The sequence below is a fragment of the Hippoglossus stenolepis genome, chromosome 6 (assembly GCF_022539355.2).
Source record: "Hippoglossus stenolepis isolate QCI-W04-F060 chromosome 6, HSTE1.2, whole genome shotgun sequence".
Taxonomy (NCBI): Eukaryota; Metazoa; Chordata; class Actinopteri; order Pleuronectiformes; family Pleuronectidae; genus Hippoglossus; species Hippoglossus stenolepis.
The window spans coordinates 19,017,263-19,038,094 of record NC_061488.1 but is presented as its reverse complement, the minus strand read 5'-3'; the positions used below and the strand labels follow the sequence as shown (position 1 = coordinate 19,038,094).

At 40.6% G+C, this 20,832-nt stretch overlaps 1 protein-coding gene across 1 annotated transcript in view; it reads right to left on the bottom strand.

The window, feature by feature from the left end:
* Positions 1–97: 97 nt before the first annotated feature.
* bsna (bassoon presynaptic cytomatrix protein a) overlaps positions 98–20,832 on the bottom strand; it is a 112,110-nt gene continuing 91,375 nt past the window's right edge. The window contains exons 9-16 of the mRNA XM_047340289.1: positions 20,308–20,808; positions 18,757–19,091; positions 16,236–16,329; positions 14,930–15,061; positions 13,734–13,789; positions 12,161–12,315; positions 11,288–11,381; positions 98–6,826 (exon numbers count right to left, since the gene is read on the bottom strand). Of these exons, the coding sequence (XP_047196245.1) occupies positions 13,749–13,789; positions 14,930–15,061; positions 16,236–16,329; positions 18,757–19,091; positions 20,308–20,808 (1,103 nt within the window). The 3' untranslated portion in view covers positions 98–6,826; positions 11,288–11,381; positions 12,161–12,315; positions 13,734–13,748. The remainder of the gene's footprint in view (positions 6,827–11,287; positions 11,382–12,160; positions 12,316–13,733; positions 13,790–14,929; positions 15,062–16,235; positions 16,330–18,756; positions 19,092–20,307; positions 20,809–20,832) is intronic.

Genomic DNA, 20,832 nt, shown 5'->3' with positions numbered 1-20,832 from the left:
GTTCAATAGTTGAGAGTATGTGCACGTCACGTTGGCACTGGAAGAAAAGTCATGTGATCATAATGTGATCTAGAATAAGAGCTTACACAACCACTAGTTTTTTTTTCTGTATTTGTCTTTTATTTATTTTTCCTGATTGAAATGTATTGTAAGGTCATAATTTGTCATTCATCACATTACATGGCATGATGCACCAGGTCTACTACACCCATTTACAGGAGGAATACACGGAAACATACACAAGGTTTTACAATGGGGAAACAGGAAATTTAGCTCATTGCACTTACAACAGTGAATGGAACACTTTGTTGTCATTTTCAGGCTCTCGAGCTTCTTCTCTTTTATATTTTCACCCTTTTCATCATTCACTTGGGTTCGTTTTTTTTTTTTATTACACATCTCCATTGCCCAATCACTCTCTCCCCATAAAATTATCTGCTGTCCAACCCCAAAAAATTACATGGAAGCCAGAATATTTTCCCTTTTTTTATGTTTTTGATATCATCTCATTTTACAAACACAACATGTATAGAAACTCTACACAGACCAATGTTTTTTTCTTTTTTTAAATATCCGAATACAACTTTATTTAATGAGCTTTAAACAGTCCGCACGAGCCAGCCACATACGTACACAATGCGATTTTTGTAATTTATTAATCAAATCGACAACTGCTCTTGTTTGTTATGTAGGTTTTTGTGATGTTTTTTTATACACAAAAAAAGCACATATTCGGGCCGGGAGGTTTCAGGCTTGCATACGCTCCAGCTTGAGTCGGCGTGTGGTGTGCAAAGGCCTCGCGCTCTCTCGTGTCCCTGTGCATGTGTGTGTGTCTGTTGTGGTGTGTTGGCGTGTTTTGAGATTTACACATGTTGTACAGAACATGTCCCTCATGGCATTTACACGTTTATTTGTCTGTTGGAGCAGACTCGCGGTCGGCTCTCGTCTGGTATTTACACTGGAAAAAAAGATGGCAGCCCGTGAGGTGGGAGGTCAGAGAGGAGGTTTTGGACGGTTAAGGGGTGAGTGGGGGAGGGCGAGCGGGAGGAGGGGGGTGTCCAGCTCATGCACTTGTAATTCTTACTCTGATGATTGGTTACAGGTGAAATATGAAATAAACGCTCCCTGATGGTTTTACAGTGAGGGATGGGCCTGGTGGCTTCTCTCTCATGGTTTTGTTTGTGTCAGCATTCTTGCTCTCTTTTTTTTTTAAACAACCTCTTACCTATAAAACACTAACTTTTTTATATATTTATATATATTTGAATGTATATATAAATATACATTTATATTTCACTTTTAAAATCTTTCTCCGGTCCTGCTCTATGTTGACTTGTCTGTAACAGCGCGAGCAGTGGTGACTGATATTACTCTACGTACTGCACGAGCTCTGTATGCTATTTGGTTGAGAACACAAACACACACACACACACACAGTCTGGGTTTTTCCAAAAGCATTCGGAGCCGCATTTAAATCAGTCGACAAAGACGTCGCTTTTTTACTCTTGTGGCGTTTGTCACGTGACCTCTTGATGTCGACCTTGCAGCAGATCAGTGCCAACCGATGCAACATGAAACAGAGTTGATGGAAGCAACTTTCTCTATTGTTCTCTTGCAAACTGAGAGTTCTGTTCCAAAATGTCCAAAAAAAGTGTGAGAATTTTAGATCCTAACTGAGTCTGTTTTGGACGTGGTTTTGGAACACAACTCTAAAAGGTGTTTATTGATTCTTATTGTCTTTGTTTTGGGGCTTTGAACGCCTTTGGAAAAACCAGACTGTGGCTCTGCGATTTTGCCCACTGGTGATTGCTGTGGTCTGACCTGAAGTCCATTGTGTTCCCGGGTATAGACAGACACCTTGCACAGTATAGACAGAGACCACGACTGGCTTGAGGGCAGTAACAGGATGGCTTTCTTCACTGACCAGTATTGTTGTATAAAAGCCCTTGCTGCTATGCATATTTAAGTCACCTTCAGCCGCTGCATTTACACTGGAGCGGAAATTCAAAAGTGACATTTTGAACACGTTTTGACACAGATCTTATTATTCATGTGTTCCTGGCTGTGTCATTCAAACATTAAGAGTCTCTTGTTTCTCAGCAGCCAGGGGAAGGTCACATCTGTGCCGCCAAGTGTTAAAAATCCAAGGTATTGCTCCAGCGTAAATCCCAACCATTATTTTCTCTTGTCTTTTGAACGTCTCCGTTGCGATGCTGCATTTAGTGGTGTGCTTTCCTGAGGCAAAAGTGATTGAGGAACATTTTATGAAACATTTTAGTTGTTACAAACAATCGAGGAACTTGGTTATTCGTTTGGGCAACTTTAAACTTTCGCTCACACTATTGGTTCTACTTTGAAAATGTCTAAAATGTCTAATTTTAAATCCACCGTGGTGAAGTCAGTAGTCGTCTGGTGGCAGTGTGTACCTCTGCAGCGATGTTTGTTAGGGCCACTAGAACCAGAATAATCAGACTCTTAATGCTGCCCCTGAACGTAACTCTACAGAAGCTCTGACTCAAGGTTAATTCTAACATGTTCTGCATTCTTATTGAAGACAATTATTATTATCTAAAGTATAGAAATATCCAGTCAATTGAGAGCACACTAGCATTTCCCTTTGTTAAACAAAAACCAGAAAATTTATTTTTAGACATCCACCAATCGGAATTTCAGAGGTAAAACTGACTAATGTTTCTGTTTATCCAGACTTCAAAATATAACCTCAGCTTCTGACTTTTAACAATCTGATTATTTTGGTCATGCATGAATCCAGCTGTAGATAACATCTGTATAAACATAATTTCTCACTTCTTCTATGTGTCTATAGATATTAAACCTAAATCTCTCTTCTCTCTGAAATCCCAGCAGCCTTTAATTCCCTCTCAGTACGATAAAATAAATTCTCACATAGATAAAATCATCTGATAAATGTTTCACAAAAAATATATTTATATACTAAACCTCTTTGACACTGTTCCGCTGGCATGTTAAGCTGTGCTCAAATAAAACAATTTTAGAGGAGTTATGGGATGTTTTCATACTGCATAAACTTTTATTTTAATCTGAATTTTCATAAATAGCATCTTTATAATTCCCTTTTCATAGTGTGCCGCTACCAAACTAAAAAAAAAAGATTTAAATTTTATGAGGTACAGAAATTTTTACTTTGCACAATCTACTTAATAAATCGTATCTGTTAGCGTGTCGTGGCAGTGCACCTTTAAACACTCAAACACAAACTCACTCTCGCATCAATTCACTGTGATTAGGATCGCCTCAAAGACTGCTTCACGTGCATCATACAGTAGTACTTCTAGTCAAATATAATCTATAGACGTGTATATTATCAATACCTATATATTTGAATTATCTTTTTTCTTTGCAAAAAAATAACAACCAGTTTACATTCAGGAAGCTAATTACTGTGAATTATGGGCCGTGGGATGAAAATATGTTTGTTTGAGCTTTTCTTCATCTCTGAGCAGACACCAACCATATCAGGGAATATATTCAAATCTGTTTTATATATATTCAATATTCATATTTATATTTATATCTATATAATTCTTTGAACAACTTTTCTGTGTGAGTATTAACCCTGCTTTAAACATAACAAAACAAAATGGCCAACAGCTGCTCACTGCTCCTGCTAACATTTTTTTTCTGCACAACAACTCAAATATAAAAACAGTAAATGTGGCAACTGCATATCATATTGCACCTTTTGTTCGACGGATCATTTTCAAGGGGAATAACAAAGCGAGTTTTCAAACCATAAAACTCTGCTTTCCCAACTGTCATGAACACACCTTTAGTGACAGGCCATTTGGCCGTAGACCCACTTGAAAAGGAGAGGGGACCCTGAACATGCCAGGTAAACACAACACATTGACCTCTCTTAGTAAATTTACAGGTGACTTAAGTTACACACAAACAAATTGACAGAATCTCCTTATTTTCATCTACGAGCCAAAATAACTCTGGTGTGATAAACAATGATTTGTGACCTTTTTTTTCCCATTTGTGTGTTAAACCTTCCTTCGCCCTCCTCATGCTTCGGTTTTTCCAAATATGATCGATTGCATAGAACGACTGGAGATGAGAGGTCGCCTCTTCTGCCCACCATATTTGTTGTGTTTGAGCTTGTGTTCGTCTTGTTTTCTTTTCTTTTCCACATCGGATGATGGTGGTTAAATAACACACACACAGACCCCCACACACATACATACAAACAGTAGGAACAGAACAATATCGAGGTGACTTTGAGGTTTTCTGCGCCGGGGGGCATGCGAAGGTTCCCAGCGAGCGTTCACACAGACAATATACAGCAGAAGTCGGTTGGTTCGTTGGTTTTGCTGAAGGCCTTGCAACGTTTGGCCCGACAGAGAGTACGCTTTTGAGTACTGAACCGCAGATCCCACAATGCACTGCAGGATCGACAGCAGGGAGAACACTGACCTGAGAAGTTTCCATGACAACTGACAGTCTGAGAGAGAGGTTTTTCGGGGGTTGGGTTTCAGGTCTGGACGCCACCACGATAGAAAATGAAAAGTTAAAAAAAGGCAAGTGACTTTGTGACACAACCAAGTGTGTTGTTTTTGGTTCCTCAGTCACATAAGTGCTGATTTTTTTTTTTTTTCATTTTCATTTTTTTGACACCATTATTGAGTGTGCTTTCCCGTGCGCTGTGCACATTTGACAGACTGAACACACACATGCTGACACACTCTGATGTGCAAGGAGCTTGGTGGGGCTTTTTTTTTTGCAGACTCCTGATAAACCTCCATATTGGGGGACATATCACGTAAAAACCCAAACCCCCCCGTCAGGTGACGATGCTGAGTCCAGTTCTGCCGGGGTGTGTGACTGGTCTGCTTTTCAGTGCCTCTCTGCTGCCCTGCAGTGCGTTCAGATTAGGCTCCATTCGGCCAGAACAAACAACTCATCCCATCCAACTGGCCGATTGACGACATCAGTGTCTCACTGTTGGTTGGAGGAGAAGATCTGGGCGGTTCCAAACTCGTAGGTTATAGACAAGCTCCTGCTCTCGGATGTATTAGTACAGCAGTATTAGTACAATGTTGGCGTACGTGTTGTCGTATGCTTAAAGTCAAACTTGAGTCTTACATCTGTGGTGAGTTAGACAGACGGAGGCAACACATTTCTGATCCAGCGACTTTTAAAATGACACAAGATTGTGCTCTTCACTTTCCCACCTCTTACTCTATTGCTTTTATAATTATTGATCATAAATAAGAGTCAGGAAATAGACAGGGGGACTCGATGAAGCGAACAAAACATTACCGAACATAAATAAATCAAAAATAATATCACAAACAACTATCAAAAACAAAGATCTTTTAAAAAGTATAAATTAATCTCACCGTGGCCAGTGTTCCAGCTGACACTACTACATAAAAAATAAATAGTATGATGAAAATATGTGTTTAAGGGATGTCATAAAAAAAAGATTTACTTCAAAATAAAACTTTGGAAATGATTAAGGCGATATTGGTAACCTGCAACATAAACAACCGGCAGATAAGAAAAACTAAATGAGAATGAGTAAAGAGAACTAATGTTAACAACATGAGAGATGTCTGAGAGCCACATGTTGTGGAGCAGTTGGAGAAATCCCGTCGCCACAAGCGCTGCAGGTAAATGTGGTTTTAATGGCTTTGTAATGGCTGAAAAACAACCCGACCACGTACGGCTTCACTCCAACAGAATGAAGAAAAAACGAACAACAACAAAACAAAAGGCTCTTCTTACTCCTGTGGCCATGTTCCCTTGTTGCTTCAGTAATCTCTCCTCTTCGTTATTATTTACGTCGTCCAGCTCGGATTCATTTCCCCGTGTCTTTATGGCCTCGGTTAAGTAATGATGAACAGTGTAAGGTCTTAGATATAAAGTTCCATGCATTCCAAATTCCTACATATTTTCTTGGTTTTTGTAAATCCACTATACACTTCTTTTTAAAGACATGGCAGGTTGAGGGTTGTTGGGCGGGGATTAGAAAGAAAGAAGAAGAATCAGCATTCAAGAAAACGCAGGGAGGTGAGGAAGAGGGGGGGGAGCGAAAGGTTTTCACAGTTCCAATCTGGAATGTAAATAGAAACAGAGCGAACCGTGGAAAGAAACGCACGCCGACACACTCGCTCTCTGTGTCGGCTACATCGTTATCGCTGTCCATTTCATTCAATGTGACATTTCCATTTACTCAGTTTCCTTCTCGCCGGGTGAGGTCTTTAGTACCAGAAAAACCTGCAGGATTTTTTTATTCCATTCCCACACTTTTTTTTTATTTTACTTTTTTCTTTGAGATGAGATAGAAAAGAGGAGAGAGGCTGGTTGGTTGCTGTTATTCTTCGTTTGAGCACAGGACTGTGAAACAATGGATCCTCACACGCCACCGTGCCTGTAAAGCTGCCATTTCCTGTTGGCTGTTAGCAGAAAAAAGCAGCTCTTAAACGGTGGAGTCGTCTACGGGAGCAGAACAGAATCGCCCCTCTAACTTCCTTCATTGTAGCTGCAGAGCTAAATCCATGTGGAAGTTGGTGCATGGACTCCAGTGGTTCTGCGTAGGTCTCCGTGATGTAAGTACAGATCCCACTTCTGGAGATAGAGCAGCAAAAAGGAAAACCAGCTTCTTTGGATTTTGCTGCCAATGTGTGGCAACTGGTTTCTCTTTTTAAGTGTAAAGGCGCAGATGTGTCCAGCCGCTACAGGACGGTTAGAGGGGCTCCGCTGTGGTGTCTTTGGCTGGGGGCCTGCTGGATGACTGAGGGTTGCCCTTCTGAGGATGGACGTTGGATCTTGGAATGATCTGCAAAAAAACAAAAAGGGGGCGATTTAGTTAAAGATATTGAACACAACTCATTTGATATTATCTCTGCATGTTTGTGTTCATTCAACAGCATCAACAATAGAAGCTCTGCATGAAAAGTTGATTCAGTTCATCCTCCACACTGTAAAACATGATAGCCCCATAAAGTAAACACATTTCTTCTCTTTGACACCACGATTCAAAGTTGGTCAAAGTCAACAGAACGTATACAATAGGACAGAGTGGAAGAGAGTTGCCTGTTTCAGTTTGTAATCCTTTGAATTACAAAACTGAACCACTAGCCGCTCTTTTGACATGAAGGTGATGGAGTTGTAATGATGTAAAAATACAGCCGGCCACTAGATGGCGGATCAGCACTGGAAATGCACTCCGACAGGCTCCCAGTCCTCCAGCTCAACAGATATTAGTAGCTATATATGCTACCTAGGTGATATATGCCATCAGGGCATTAGAGACACTAAGAGAAACTTTTGTTCCTGCAAAAATAATGGAGCACATTTAAATCAAATATTGGCAAAGTAGAACATTTGCTCTCTTTAATACAAGGGGAGACACATCCTGAGTTATTAATGTGGATGACAACACCCTCTTTCTGCATTGATCTGTTTTTATTCATTTTATTTGAACCAGTGTTCATTTTAAAAATAGATAAATAACTGAATTGTTCAGTAGATGTAAGAGTTAGAAGCAGAGTGGACAAAGATCCTTTTTGAACCAGAACTTTTTTTTAAATAAATCAGAGTCAATGGTTTGTGTTTGGAAAACTCCACATCATGCTGGTCTCCATGATTCAGGCACGTCTCTGTGCGTCAGCATCTGGTCAATGTATTTCATTTATTCATTACAGGAAAATTCTGCACTCAGATCTTCCTACGTCTTAGTGCAAAGAATGATCCTGACGAAGGGAGCAGACGTCACAATGAAAACAGCTTTTCCTGAGGAGAAAACTGAAAATCCTGTGGCAGTGATTCACAAAATGGATCCTAAAATGAATCATACTCAAGCCAAATGTATGTGTTTTTTTACAGTGCATTTCCAGCACCAACCAGCTGGAAGCAGGAGAAGAGGCCGTAGATATTCGTGACCACCGACAGCTGACACAGCACCTGTCAGCATAATAACATGTTAAATAAGACAGGGACAAAGTCTCTGCTATGACCTGCTGCCTCACATTTGCTTCACAGCTCTGAGGCGGAGGCCGGCGTGTAGCGTTCAATTTTCTTTGCATGAGTCAACAACGATTGACTGTACTTCTGCAACCTGCACAACCTCTTTTCATTGATATGTTTGGTCACTTACCAGCTCCCTGCTACAGGCTAACAGGGCAAATAGACTGAATGGAGAGTGTATATATAGACACTGCAGTAAGTGGTGTACAACGACTCTACGATGTATTTAAACCCATATTCTTTTTCAATTTACATGTAAATTGTAATATTCTGCTTTGGCCATTAAAATGCTGCAACAAATACATGTTAAGAAATAATAAAAACCTTCTTTGTGCCTAAAGGATCTGTTTAAGTAATAAATAATCATATAAGGAAAAAAATAATGACCATAAACATGCTGTTTATTAAACTTTGGACTAATTAGATATCAGACTTTTCGAGTTTTGGTCTAAAATCATTGTGGTGTTGGTTTTAATTCTAGGTTTTCTATGTATGTGTACTCTTACGGTTTCCTGATAGATAGTAACATGTTTGCCTAATGGAGACCTGCATCTCTTCTTCTGCCATCTGCTTTTATTTCCCTGCTGCACCTGACCCACATTAACTGCGCTGAACATACTGTATATTTACAATAAATACGTCACACGCAGCAGCACACGTTTGTTTCAGTGAACACATGAACACAAACACACACACACATAGAAAATGATGTATGGAAATAAACATGTTTAGACAGGAGACAGGAGAAGGAGAGCGTCGGAAAAACACAATATAGTAAAACATACGGACACCTCAGAGTACTTTAGGTGTGGGGTTGTTACTCTGGGTTTAGATGAGGCCAGTTTCCAGTTTTAATGCAGTGTGGGGAACAGTTTGGCTGAAGGCCCTCTCCTGTGTCAACATGCAAAGAATTGGTGTTAAAGAATGTGACTTTTCAGCAAACAGCCCCGAGCTCAGCCCCATTCAACAGCTTTTGGCTGAGCTGGCAGTCTGACTGTGAGCGAGGTCAACAACAACCAAACTGATGCTTGTATGACTGAATGAGAGGGAATCCCTGCAGCCAGGTTCCAGAATCTCAGCCCCCATAGCCCTCATCCACTGAGATGAACCTGCTGCTAGTGCTGGTTCGGACTTGGTAGAACCAGTTTGCTTGTCCACGAGCAAGAGCCACAATACAGTAACACCATTATGTCAAGTTCCATGGACAACTGCTGTGTCGCTTTGGCATCCATGGTTAAAAATATTCAATCTTCTTTGCACGACACAAGCTCTGTTTTTTTTGGTGGCCACACTGTTTTGGGTGGTCCCATTGGTCTTGTTGGTCTCGATAATCCCACCTCCAGCCCTTAAGCATTGTGCCAGTTCATTGGCTGTCGAAACAAATATCTGGTTCGAGATTAAGCACTGACTCCAAACCGGTCCTCGAACTGCCTGGTGGAAAAGACACCGGAGGAATAAAGGCTGTTCTAACAGCATATTAATCTTTATGGTTTTGGAATGAGATGTTCAACCATCACTAAATTTGTTTGTCCAAACGGTGTAAGACCCGCCCCTGAAAGGACGAGAGTGTTGAGAGTGCAAGACATTTGTAGTAGGTAGTGCTAAAGCAGGACTAGTCGAGACAGAACAAAACAGGGATTGTTACAGATACAGATGAAAAAAAAAAAAAAAGACATGCAGAGAGAGCAAGTGAATGAGAAAGCGAGATGCTTGACAGGGAGAAGTGTGAGGTGAGACAGCAGGAAGGCGAGAAAGCGAGAATGAAAGAAGAAGAGGGAAAAAAACGGAGATGTTTGACAGCAGGACCAGAGTGTGGGAGGAGAGAGAGAGAGAATCTCTCTGCAGCAGTCACATGAGGCAGTTAGTCAGCGCATGGCTGCACACAAACACACACTGTTCACACTCAGTATGTTGTCTCTTATGGCACATATGCAACACTGCACCCTCTGAACCGCAGCGTCAGAGTCTGTTCATCCCCCCCATAGTGCATTAAAGGAACAAAACCCACGGCACAGCGGCAAAAGAGAAGACGCATGTAGAAGAATTTCCTGGTGTCACTGGCCCGGCTCACACAGCACACATCTGCACCCTATTCAGAGCCACATGCCGTGAAACGAGTCGACGTCACTGCTCAATTCTGCCTCCTCAGAATTGCAATCACACATAGCTCATTTGAATTAGCAAAAACAAAAATTCTGCTAATTTGTTTCTGGCCGAGCTGATGCTGCCGTTTAAACCCACACAACCCAGATGCGAGTGATTTTCAAAAGCAGGCCACAAATACAGCAGCTGCAAAAGACACAGAGGCAGCAAGAGAACTGGCTACAGACACACAACACAGCCAGCCTGACTCCACACGACAAAAACAGAGATACGGAGATGGAGAATTACAGATGTACAAATGTCCTGAGGTGATGAGTACTTCCTCTGAAGATAAGATTAGTCTTCTGATTCTCCACTTTCATATAAAATATTATTTCAAGTCAGCAGTAGTCATTATTGTAGGTCTACATTATCAACCATGAAGTACTGAATTAATAAACGATAATGAATAAAAATACATCCAAAGAAATGTTTCTCTAACTTTCTCTGCTTCACTTAGCATCACAAATTTTATCGAAGTTGAATTCTTCTAACTTTTACATGTGATGAATCAAACCATGAAATCACTACTATCAGGTGAGCCATAGATTGTATTTAAAGATGGACGATATGGAAGCTCAGTGAAGACATCAAACAACAAACAATCAAAGAGAGAAAACGTCTGGAATGCCGCCTGGTGGCTGGCTGCAGTATAATATGTCATAAACCAAGCCTCCTCCATGTTAGCAGATGGAGCATGGACCAAACTAAGTCAAAGTCAAAGTACATGTTTAATAAATTATTTTCTGGTTTAGGTAGTTCTTATCAAACTGATGTTTGTTTGTGTTCATTTTTAACAGTAACTTTGGTTTTATTAAGTTATTAGATTCTATAAAAACATCATGATTGACAGCTGACACTGACTGTTGGTCATGTGCGTGTATCAGCAACATCAATACCGCAGCTTCACCATGGTGACTAAATGACACCACCTGTGCAAAATGGCAGCACTTGTATCAGAACATTTTGGCTTTGTGTCTGTACAGTGGGAGGAAGTGGAGACGCGTAGTCCATCTTTATTTACAGTCTATGAGATTAACACAATCCACAAACCAGATTAAAAATGTGTATGGGGAAGTTAAACAGCATGATTTTCAGGAGGGGAAAGAGATGTTTAAAGGTAACTTACTGTCTGGCCCGTCAGAGAGAGCAGCGGCTTCTCTCTGTCAGCCTCTGCTCAGGCCTGAGACATGAAGTATCTGGAGGATCCCAGTCCGTGTTGGCTGCAAAAGGAAGCAGCAGCATCTCAGACAACATGTTTTATCTTAATGGAAACATCCATCGGACATTATTGGAGTAGACATAGACTCCACTGTGTCCCGATGTTCCCGCTGGATATGGTGCATAATCACACAGCACTGCATAATTTAATATGGATATCTTTACCATTATTTTAATAGGCAATTTGAAAAACACTTTCCTCAATGAGTTGATGAGGGCCACTACTACACACCATTAATCTGTCCTCTGTGCTCATGTCATATCACATTAGAACTGGATGATAAAAATGGAATTGACAGTATACTGGTATGAATTAGCCTCATACCGTGATACATACCAATACTGTCCGTGCTTCAAATTATACTATAATATAAAGTTTTAACCATACTGCCTACATCAGAGTCAGGATAATACCAGTTTCTAATTTTGTAATTAGCATTCATGTCTACGTAGATTCAGTTTTCAATTGCTACTGGGATATTGGTCAAATAGATTTCTGATACAATAACAATCAGTAATGATACAATAATGTCTGAAAGCTAATCAAACATGGCAGCCTCATGTCCACTTCTGTCTGATTCACAACACAAACTCCTCTAGGAGGTGAACATGATATAATAGTGGGTGAAAGTTTCTGTTGCAGTTTAACCACTGTAGAGGTTGAGTTCCTAATGTCGAGTTCATCAGTGATGAAAACCTACAGGTTGTGAAACCTCCACATATACCTGGACCCACTAAGACTGATGGTTTGTAGGTTTATAGGTTAAAATCATAAACTCACCAGTTTTCTCAGCTCTTCTCTCTGTTCCCCCAACACCCCTCTCTCCTCCATCTCTCTCTCTCTCTCTCTCTTTTAGTAAAACAAAAGCAGGGGGAACGTCACAGGTTTTTCTGGTACGAGGCCTCATGACTTCATCAGTTGACATTTACATAGTCCTGCGAATGAATCAGAGAATTCAGTCGGTTAATTTTCTGCAACAACACTACAGACTGTTGCTACTTTTATTTACAGTAACACTTCTGGATGTATTGAGAACAGTATAGTCCTGTGTTTATGTATACCAATGTTTATGTATACCAGCTAGCCATTGTTAGCAAAAACCAGTTCATAATACGCATTATGCTGCATTTCACGCACATTAACACCATAGTAAAACGTCCACAGACAGTAATTGGACTATGTGTATGACACATTTAGTGACAGAAGTGCTGATAAACAGTAAAAACTAAAGCTTTCACTACTGTTGATAAGTGGAGCGGCCATCTTTGATTTCGAAACTGGGGGTGGTGAGGTTCCTCTGACCTTCCGAGTCAAAATTCCGACTTGGGGGGGCGTTCCAGTTGCAACTTCCGGTTGCGCGCTCAGTAATTCCGAGCTCCGAGGTATAATGGAGCGCAGCATTATTACCTCCATAACTAATGATACTCCCATTAGGAGCTGCTGTTTGGTCATTTGCATGCTTACACACTAAATGCTTAGTAGCATTTAGGTCACAGCCCTGATGTTGTGTCACTGTACAGCCACACAGAGCTGACAGCATGACTGCAGACTTGTTTTGCACAATGTTTTTGGAAACTTTTGTGATTTTGTCTTTGAGTAATTCAGTCTCAAGCAAATCACATCAAAATGCAATCAACAGTGTCAAGTCCACAGCTCTGGCAGCGTGAACATTTTATTGTATTTGCCCTCAACTTGACATCACTGCAGTGTGTATTTAGCAGTGAGAATGTGCTGTTTCAACACGCATCCTGTTCCACTGTGTGTCATTGTAAGAATATGTTGTAATTGCTGTTGTTAAATTTTTCCCATGCACATGAAACAAAGAGAAGAAAACACACAAACACACAGACACACTGCTTTCTGAACACACTGCCTGTTCTGTGTTTACCACTTTGCCACCTCCCACACTCAACACGCTGCAGCTATCTGCCAGCGTCCTGGTAGACTTTGAACTAGCAGCATCTCAGATTTATTTTTATACCTTATGTTTGAGATGCACTTGTTCACTGAAGTGAAGGAAAAATGTTTTCAGTTTCTCTCTGTACACGAAACACTGACCGAAAACTATTCCTGCTGTGATGCTGATGGCTGCCTCTTAGGTGGTCTTTGCCTTTGTATCTCTTCTGACGTACAGTCATGCTGCGGGCTACATCTCTTTAACTCTATTAGGACTTTCATTCAAGGGATCAATGCAGTCACTCCACATTAAATAGGAGTTTAAGAATAATGAGCACAAATTGATTTATGTTTAAATCTACTTTATAAATGATCTGTCTTCTGCTGGTCTTACTTTGCACATATCTGCTCCACACACACACAGACACACACACACAGTAGAGAATAGGCTACATACCTTAATGTGGGCACCTCAGAATAAAGAGGTGAACTTCTTGCCGAAACCGGAGATAGCTGGAGGAAAGAGGACAAGAAAAGGTGTTCAGATGGATGAGGAGTGTAGAAAAACTCTGTGTGTATTCAAGTTGAGTTGAATTTATCCTGCTAAATTAAATTGTAGGATGTGTCATGTTTGCAGCTTGATAGACACTTAAGAGGCTCTATTAATACATTTGATTTTGTAATGTTCATACTATCACATGGGCATGGAAATGATTTTTAAATTCTTTGTGGTTGTGCATCTACATTTGCATCTCTTTGTAGCTGCTTTGTGTCTCCGTGTAGCCTCACTCTCTTGTCTCAGTTAGTCGGTTTGCATCTTACAGTTGTCATTTGAGTCCGTTTGTAGTTTTTCATTCACTCCTTCAAACCTTTAATTTAACTCAAGAAGTTTGTTGAGGTTTTGTCATTTACAAAGATGTCGAGTGTGTAAACTTCTCAAAAATAATAACCCTCCAATCAATTTAAGCAGCAAATAATTAAAAGCTAAAAGCCTACATGAGTGGAATGGTATGTTAGCGTGGTTTTAAATAGCCAAATTAATCTTATTGAGTTTTACAGTATGTTGCAAACATGCCATTTCAGGATCATTAGGGCACAGAAGCTACAAGCAGAATTCTCCAATTCCATGTTTCAGTAACTCTGAGGGCTTGAAGTGTGAGACTGACAGGGTCCAGACAAGTAATTCTGTTTGTTTTGGACATTTAAAGCCTTTATATTGACAGTACTGTGAATGAGAGACTGGACATAAGGTGAGAGAGAGCAGGGGAATGACACAGCCGGGAGTTGAACTGGGAACCTGCTGCTCAAACGCTGGTACATTTTGTCATTCAGCCAGTTTGATGTTTGTCTTTGTGGTCATTTTCATCTCTTTCTGGTCTTTTGATTAAGTTTCCTACACAAAATACTCCAAACGAAGGTCCAGGGGGCTCCATGACCTGGGGGCCCCTTAGATCTTTGCCCTGTAGGCCAATTCAATTATCTCTTTAATTTAAATAAGGTAAATATGGTTAGAGAAATACAATTAACAACTAATATTATACAAATAACATGATCATGATTAATTATAATAGTTGCTACCTGTTCAACAACACTGAGCTCTTTCATTATATCAAGACCAAACCAGCTGTTTAGAGTGTTTTTTGTGTGCTGTACCGTCTCCCAGTTTGCCGGCCTGCTCAGCGGCTCCTCCTGGCAGGATCTTGGACATAATGCTGTCTCCCTCCATGCCAGGCTGACCTGCTGCTGCACTGCCAATACCTCCGGGTCTAGGACCTGCCTTGGAGCCTGGACAGAGAAACAGAGAAGGGAAGACGAGGGGGTAGTCAGTATCTGTGCAGGTGTCCCTAACTCGCATAGAGTTTCTATGAGGACATCTTTCCTATCAAGTGCTCATGTATGATTTAATTACAGGTTACACAGACTTCTTGTAAATAAAACAATGTGGGAAGTAGAAACAAGGTCTTGTCAGCTGCGTCTGAAGATTCAACTACTTCCAAGCAGCCTGTTCCTGTATTTACGTATATTCTCATGAGGGCTCCTCCTCTTAGATCTTCCTGAGGTTTTTAGTTGCCACATTGTGTGCACAGATGTGCTGTTGTAACCTTCTGACCTAAGGCTCATATGGGCTCCTGCTCTTTAGCTGTTCAAGAAAAAACCTACTAACTTTAAGTCCTTAGTGGCAGATGGACTACTTACAACCAATGAACCTGACCTTAACAGCTGACTATGGGATTTCACTACAGGACTGAGTACCTTGTGATGTTCCTCACTGTGCAACCCACTCACAAAATAAGTTGATGTATGACAATTCTGCAAAACCTCAGATTATATTCATAGCCACTGTTTTTAAAATCCTGAAATTCAGCACACTGTCGGCACATATTCCTAAATAGATCAGTGAAGAAACATTCATCGAACATTTCATTTAGCTTGATGCAGTTTCTTTGCCCATCCAGCTCAATCTCCAATAACCCACCCCATAACCACCAACTACAGAGTGGCTAAGCAAACACTTGGCTTAAATTCGTGGAAAAATGTAAGACTGGAATCAACAAATAATCTTAAAAGTACTTTCTCAATGAAACGTTTTGTCGTTGAAATGTCAGAAAAGAATGAAAAACACCAAACACAATTTCTTAAACTGCTTATTTTGTCTAAAGTGTATTCGTGCTTCTCCACCTACCTAAACTCTAGCTGACTTCTTACCTACTCAATAAATTAATTAAATCCCTAGATACCAATTTAACTAACTGGCCAAGTGACTTCATAGTGACTTGGCACATTCAGGCTGAGTGGGTGCCATGAAGTGAAACCCCTCCTGTGTGTTTTCCACTGTGGGATAATCTGCAGATTAATCTCAGATTAGATGAGACGGCACACATTGGTTACATAATACAGACACGGAGGGCTGCAGCTGGCAAGACGTGGGAATGGTGTTTGTGTATTGAATGTACTGTACCTATGCCTGTGAGTAGGGGCTGGGCTGCTTTTGAAGCCATGACAGGCGCTGCCTTTGCTCCAATAGCTGTTACCGGAGGAGTGTCGATCTTGGCCTGCAGAGAGAGAGAGACAGAGAAAGTATTGAATGAAACAGCAGGAACGTTAAAACCTTGTGTGTGTCTGGGTGTTCAGCTTTTACAAACACAAACATCTTAATTGTTACCCTGTTTTCACAGTAATAAAAGAAATGAAGACATTAAAGGAAGAGAGACACATCCACAAAGCTGCTGAAGCAGGGGTGGATCCAGAGAAAAGGCCGGGGGGCACTTGCCCCAGCTGAATTCCGATTGGCCACTGAAATGCCCCTGTGTTGTAAATTCTTCTTAATAAACTAGCACTCACTAACAATAAATATGAAAATTAGTTTATAACTTTTATTTCCTAAGTTTTTGGAAGTACAACATGAGCTTGAACAAGGAACAATTTTCAAAATATTATTAGTCCAGTTGGCATTAAAATCTTGGCTGGATTCAAACTGCATTTAAAGAGAGCATTAGGGACTGTTGTCAACAAGTTTTACAATATCTGGGTATTTTTGCCACTTTGAGATGCTCATGTCGTTTCTATATTGAATAATGTTTCAGGGATATGAAGATTGAAAGAACATAAAATAGCCAAATTCTACACACTGAACCTCTAAGGTACTGACTCTTCTTTTACAGCAAATTTAACAAGGAATCCTTCCTCTGGCCGTTGAAGTTGGTTGAATAATCTCTAAAGTTGTGTGAATTGTGTGAATTAAGAATGAATCATATTCTCTTCTGTGTTGCCTTTATCATAATGAGTTAGAAATATATATATATCACATGAAATCCAGAAATGTTCTGGTGCACTGATTTAATTTGAATGTATATAAGCTGACTACCTTTGGATAGTTTATTTGTTTAGTTTTGTTATTGATGCTGCTACTCTGGTCTCTTTCTTTGTTTTTTCATCACTGCTTTTATATTGTCCCAAAAACCCTCAGCCATTGAGGCAGTCAAACGAGTGCAGCACACACTATATATGAGAACTCTAAACATGTGAGACTAAACTACAGTGGCTGCTGCACTAACAGAGACAAGCTTCAGAAAAGAAACCAGACCTTTTCTGATACCCATCAGTACAACAGTTATTACCACCGGCACAGGAAATATGGCCCATTTCTCTCAGCTCTATGTTTTTACTTGGTGTCTTCTGTTCTCTGTAAAGCTCCTAAAAAAAAATTGACTTGATAGACGCTGGACTGCTGCCAATTAATCTCATACAGTATAATTCTTTATTTGTTTCCTACTGACTCTAGTTTAGCTGCAGGAAAACAGCAGTGATGCATTATGATGCACAGTACAGCATAAACAGCATTTCATTATTTACAGCCACTTAATCAATTCTTTTATTTCACAATGGACCCAACATGAGTGTGTAAGTGAATGAGTTTGCAGACTGAATAATAATCATGTGACAAATTACATTTAGTGTTTATGGCTTCCCGTCGGAGCCGCTCCACAGCCGAGCTTTCAGAATCATTTCAAGTTTCTCCATAAATTGATATCAGACCATAATAATTATTTCATTTGCTTTCCCACTGATAGAGCAACAATGCAGCTATATGGAAATCACTGATGCCTTTCAGCAGTGAAAGCTTATTATGAATAATTTTGGGATATTCTTAATCGACATGGTGACAATGGCTTTGTGAACTTCATTGGCAAAGCAGTCATATGTTTTCTGGAGCCAGAATAATTTCAGCAAGAGAATCATTGAAACGGCATGCATGTTTAAATTGAAATAGCAAAAAGAATTATATGGATTTATGATTATGGAGTAAATGCAGGGTGGAATAGATTTTTGCAGGGTGCCAGTTTCTTGAGTTGTCAAGCAGACAGTGAATCAGCTACATTGAGTTATCAGCTGCTTCTGTGTTAATCATAGTGTTAGATAAGAGCTGCAGAGCCGACAGTGGCACAGCAGAATTCAAATGAACCAACTGAACTGGGAGGAGATGGACCAGCTCCTATATATTTAGGATCATTGAGGGAGTGCTGAGGGTAAAAATGGCTGAAAACTCGGTTTGCTAAGACAAGATGATTGATGATTAATATGTTTACATCAAGATAACACAATATTATAATCACTATCATGAAATACTTATTTTGTTATCTCAAGATTAGAAAGCAAGGTTTTGTAGACAAAAAAAAGAAATAAACAAAACTAAAAAAGTCTTCTCTGAGCCTCCATAGATGTGAGTAGGTGTGTGTGTCATCTGTGGCACATTAGATCTTCAAGACAACAATTCATTAATGGCATCTCAATCTTTTTTAGATATGCTAGTAAACTGCATTAAACTATGCTTATAGTTACATGTCTTTATGTTTGTTCAGACAAAAAATAACCTCATCATTTGCATGATTATCATACATCTCCTTTACTTCTTTTTATACTTCTTTTTTATCACATCAAATAGGAGCAACTGCTGCAAAGTCTTCCCTCTATATACTCACCATGGTTACTGGCGTGGTTCCTGCCGGACCCGTCTGCCTGGCCTGACCCATGGGTCCACCTGCTGGACCCATCTGCCCTGGCTTGACCTGGCCCTGCCCCATGCCCATGCCCATGCCTTGACCCTGTGTTGGGGTCTGCTGCAGAGGGCCAGTGGTTGCTGCGGAACCAGGCTGCCCTGGCCTGGCCGCTGATGTCTGGGCTTGTTGTTGGAGCTGGGCCCTCTGTCCTGGTCCCCCATCTGTCTGGGAGCCAGGACCGCCCTGTCGCCCTGATCCCGTAGGTCCGCCTGCGGGGCCCTGAGCCCGGGCAGAGCTGCTGCCAGACCTGGAGGAGCCTGAGTGGAGGAGGGGACAATAGAATGTTTAACATTTAATGAAAATAGTTCCCACTCATTGTCCTAAAGGTGTATTACTACAAAAACTAGATGATGCACAAGACAGAACAAAAAAATTCTACCTACATAGATACTATTGAAACAAAATGGAACATTAAACAAAACCTGAACCCTGCAGATTTATATCTGTCCAGTCAGATTATTTCTGCCGACCAGAGCACCTCTGTTTTGTTCTGCTTTGTTTAATCATTTGATTCAAGAACTACAGTTTTTATTTTACAGTAAAGATTACTTGTTATTATAATGACATTTCCATTTTACTAGATTATGTATGATAGCATTGATAGGAGAAGTAAGACTGAAAGACAGAATGACATGCAACAAATGTCACAAGCAAAGATCAAACCAGCGATTTAATGAGCTCAATCCCCAAAACACAGCCACAGTGGTGCCCCGGGAGAAAACATTTTCTTTGAAAAGTTACGCTTGGTATAGTTAATTAAAAACTGTTGATCCCTGAGGGGACAGCTGATTGTAAAAGAGCGTCAAACTCATCTGAACAGCAAGGGATATTAAGTATTTCTGCCTTAGACCTAAATAAGAAATTAACGGGGATCTTATTCAAGGATCACAACTTATTATTGCTCTAGTAACATTTTAGAGCTTACCATAGTTAAGAAAAAAACAGTGTAAGTCTGTGGGATACATTTTTAGAAGAGTCATTTCATAACTGACAAATAGTTTATTAGAAGAGAAATGTAAATTAGAAATATGTCTGTTATATGCCAGGCCACAGACATATAATTTGTTTTAAATGAACACAGTTTGGCACCACTACTCATTCTGGACCGATGCCAGACCGCCTACTCTTGGAAGAATGTGAATGAGATCTAATACTGTTCATAAAACTGAGTGAGCAAATGATTTTTAGGGGAATGCATCTTGTACTACTTCTAAACACCAAAAGGACATTACAGTGAATAATATACAATAGCATACCTTCATTTCAAAAAAATGAAAAGTCAATTAAAAATGCATCAATCTGTCAATCGATCAATCAGCAAATAAACAATTAGTTGCATAAAATCTTTCTGTATTATAGAACGGTTTGAGATTTACTTCAAATTGAATTTAAGTCATTTGTCTACATTGAAATTTCAAATTAATCCTCACATAATGCTACTGTATGTCAGGTGTGAAGGTGCCATATATGTACCTGGTGGTTGGCCCTGCATGTCCACTGGCGGCTGGGACTTGCTGCGTGAAGATCTGTGTGGGTCTCCCTGTCTGGAGGATCGCTGGCCGTGATGGTGTCCAGACGGATCCCGCGAGTATTCTGAAGATTGGTACCCCCCGGACCTTGACTCGCCACGCCTTCCTGTAGATGACGACCGTCCTGAAGGTTCATGTCTCACTGACGGGTCTTTGGGGTGCCCCTTAGTTGACCTTGAAGACCTTGGCTCATCTGAATGACGTGACGAGGACGAGTGTCGACTTGAGCTGCCGTGAGGCCGGTGGTCACGGGGTGTAGAGTGTCGTCCGCCATGGCCATACTCATCCTGGGGCCACAGGTCCTCCTCAGGAGGCTCATCATAATCATGGTAGGTGTGTTTGACATTGTGCCGGCTTCTCCCAGTCGATTGGCTGCTGCCGTAGTGTCGAGAACTGGAGCGTGGCTTCTCAAACCAGTCAGTTTCTTCCTGGCCAAGATGGTAGGCTTTGGAAACCGAGAGCAGATCAC